The 2,500-nt window shown below is 48.5% G+C and overlaps 1 protein-coding gene across 1 annotated transcript in view; it reads left to right on the forward strand.

Annotated features, from left to right (window-relative positions):
* spata17 (spermatogenesis associated 17) overlaps positions 1 to 2,500 on the forward strand; it is a 35,660-nt gene that overhangs the window by 13,670 nt on the left and 19,490 nt on the right. Inside the window, exon 7 of the mRNA XM_076299860.1 lies at positions 1,296 to 1,484. Coding sequence (XP_076155975.1) covers positions 1,296 to 1,484 — 189 coding nt within the window. The remainder of the gene's footprint in view (positions 1 to 1,295; positions 1,485 to 2,500) is intronic.

Consider the following 2,500-nt stretch of genomic DNA (forward strand, 5'->3'; position numbering starts at 1 on the left):
ATTACGGCACTGGACAGATCACTTAGATGAGTCTAATTATTATTCCATTTGTCTGCAGCCAATCAGCTCTGTGGTGGCAATCGCTCGCTACAAAGGCTGGGGCGGCCCTTTAGAGTGGCCGCTTAGTTGGAGTGGACTCTGGCACCTGCTAAAATGATGGATCTGACACTGTGCGGAACTGGTGGAATATGTAATTGTTTCAGTGACGTGACACACGCGCAGACACACACACACACACACACACACACACACACACACACACACACACACACACACACACACACATATACATACACACACATACACACACACACACACACACACAACCACAAAATGGTTCATTTTGTCATAAGCCCCCCCTGACTCAGTGTGGTGTTGGATTGTATTTTTTGCATGGTTACCTGTGATCAGACACAAGCACTCCTGATAGTCAGATGACAAGTTTGATTGCAGGCACCCCTCCTGATGCGGTGGGTTGGGGTGTGTGTGTGTGTGTGTGTGTGTGTGTGTGTGAGTGCCAGCGAGTGTGTGTCTCCATTCTTTTCCACGCCTGGCCTGTTGTCTTGGGGTCATGGTGAAGCTATTAGTACTGACGCTCTCCCGAGGTTTCGCCACCCACACACACACACACACACACACACACACACACACACACACTACGCCACATCACTTCACACCTTGCCACGCCACAGCGCAGCAGTAGCACATCGCGCTGCACTCCTGAGCGGCCCTGGGCCCCTTTGAACAGAGCCCCTGATTTCCTTATGTTAAAATGAGTGATGAATATTTATCATTGGCCCGCTCCGCTCGCTTCCCATCATCCTCCTGGGGAGTGGGGGGGGGGGGGGGGGGGTAGTGTGATAACTGTCACACATAATTTAGAGACTCCATAATGGAGGCCTACATATCACATTATGTCATGCTGTCTCGTGTTGGACAGGCTGGTGTTTGATATGGAAGACTCTGGTGTGTGTGCGTGCAGGTATTGAGCGACCCCCAGTCTGCCCGCCTCTTAAGAGGTTTAGCCAACGGTGAAAGGCTGAGGAGGTCTGATTTACACGGTCAAGTTTAGTGTTTCGTCAATGCCCGGCGGGAGCCGTCCATAACAACGACACCGTCTAACATAAACCTTTCAGCACAAGTTTCCTCAAATGGGTGTGATCGGGCAATAACTTTTGGTGTCGGTCAATACTAGTCATGATGCACACTGTGTGTGTTTCCTGAATGGACGTGTGCCTTCTGTGTCTGTGTCTTAAGTGTGTGTGTGTGATTGTGTGTGTGTGTGGTCCTCCCAGTGTCCAGGAGTGTTTAACTCTCCGTTCCGGGAGTCCCCCAGTGAGATGGAGGTGCGTCTGAGGAGAGTGACCCCAGTACTCGGGCAGACCGCCGCCCAACAGGCCCGACACAAACTCCGACAGCTGAGGATCGCCAGGGAACAGCAGGACTCCTCTTTCCTGCCGCCCATTAACGCCAAGAAACCACAGGTGCCACAACACACTCTCACACACTCTCTTTCTCAAACACGCACTCATGAACTGACATAATCTCTCACACTCTCTCACACACTAGCACTCACTCTCTCACACTCTCTGCCACTTTCTCACACACACTCTCACACACTCTCAAACACTTACACACTCTCCAAGTGTTCCTGCCCTGTCCACTTGAAGCTGAGATCAGTCATGTCATATGTACATAGAACAACATCTGATCATATTCATAGTTTATAGTCAAAGTATTTAGCAGTAATAATGTTTAGATTTTGATAATATTTTATAATTGATTATAATATCTAATGAATGAAGGCGTTGCAAGTGAATGATCAGTGGCTCTTGATGAAGTGTGTTCTTTAAAGGGCTGGTTGTGGACTTGCCATCTCCTGCCAAATGCACCCAAAGCTCGATGCACTCGTCGTCGTCGTTGCTTTGACTGTCCTAATGGAAGTGTTGCAAGTGGATAACAAAGTGTAACGTCAATTATCAGCTGAGATAAGCCGATAACAACGATTAAAGCTGAGATTTACTGTCAGCGTGAGATCATTTTTTGAAAAGTGCCAGTAGAGAAGAATAATATCGTTAAACGCTCCTCGCGGTTTTGTGCCGGCCTCTTCTGGGACATTAAGACAGTGGGGTAAGCACTGATAAGCACGCCTGTCGTCCGGAGTGCTTTTATTAAACGCATCCTATCAAGCCGCCCACGGCCTGGGGAATACTGTAGCTTTTAAAACGGCCTTGACAAGGAATTCTTTAAGTACCCTCAAATCTAGCATGTCATAGGGTCCAGCTGTGAGTGCAGTCTGATGATACGCATTTGCCATTTGTGTTATGTACGGTGCCTGACTTTTATGGTAACCGGTTCCTATTATTGGTTTCTATTAATGTAAAACATAAGTGAGGTGAAATGAGGCGTGAATCATGTCGTTTTATTAGGCCGAGTGTCTTCACCCCAGGCCACACTGCCCTCCGGCTGGGCCCGAGCGCGGGGGGCTTCATTAAAAACA

This window comes from Alosa pseudoharengus, unplaced genomic scaffold (assembly GCF_046254945.1).
Source record: "Alosa pseudoharengus isolate Yale_2024_CS ecotype anadromous, Long Island Sound unplaced genomic scaffold, YU_APseudo_1.1 YU_APseudo_1.1_scf_22, whole genome shotgun sequence".
NCBI lineage: Eukaryota > Metazoa > Chordata > Actinopteri > Clupeiformes > Clupeidae > Alosa > Alosa pseudoharengus.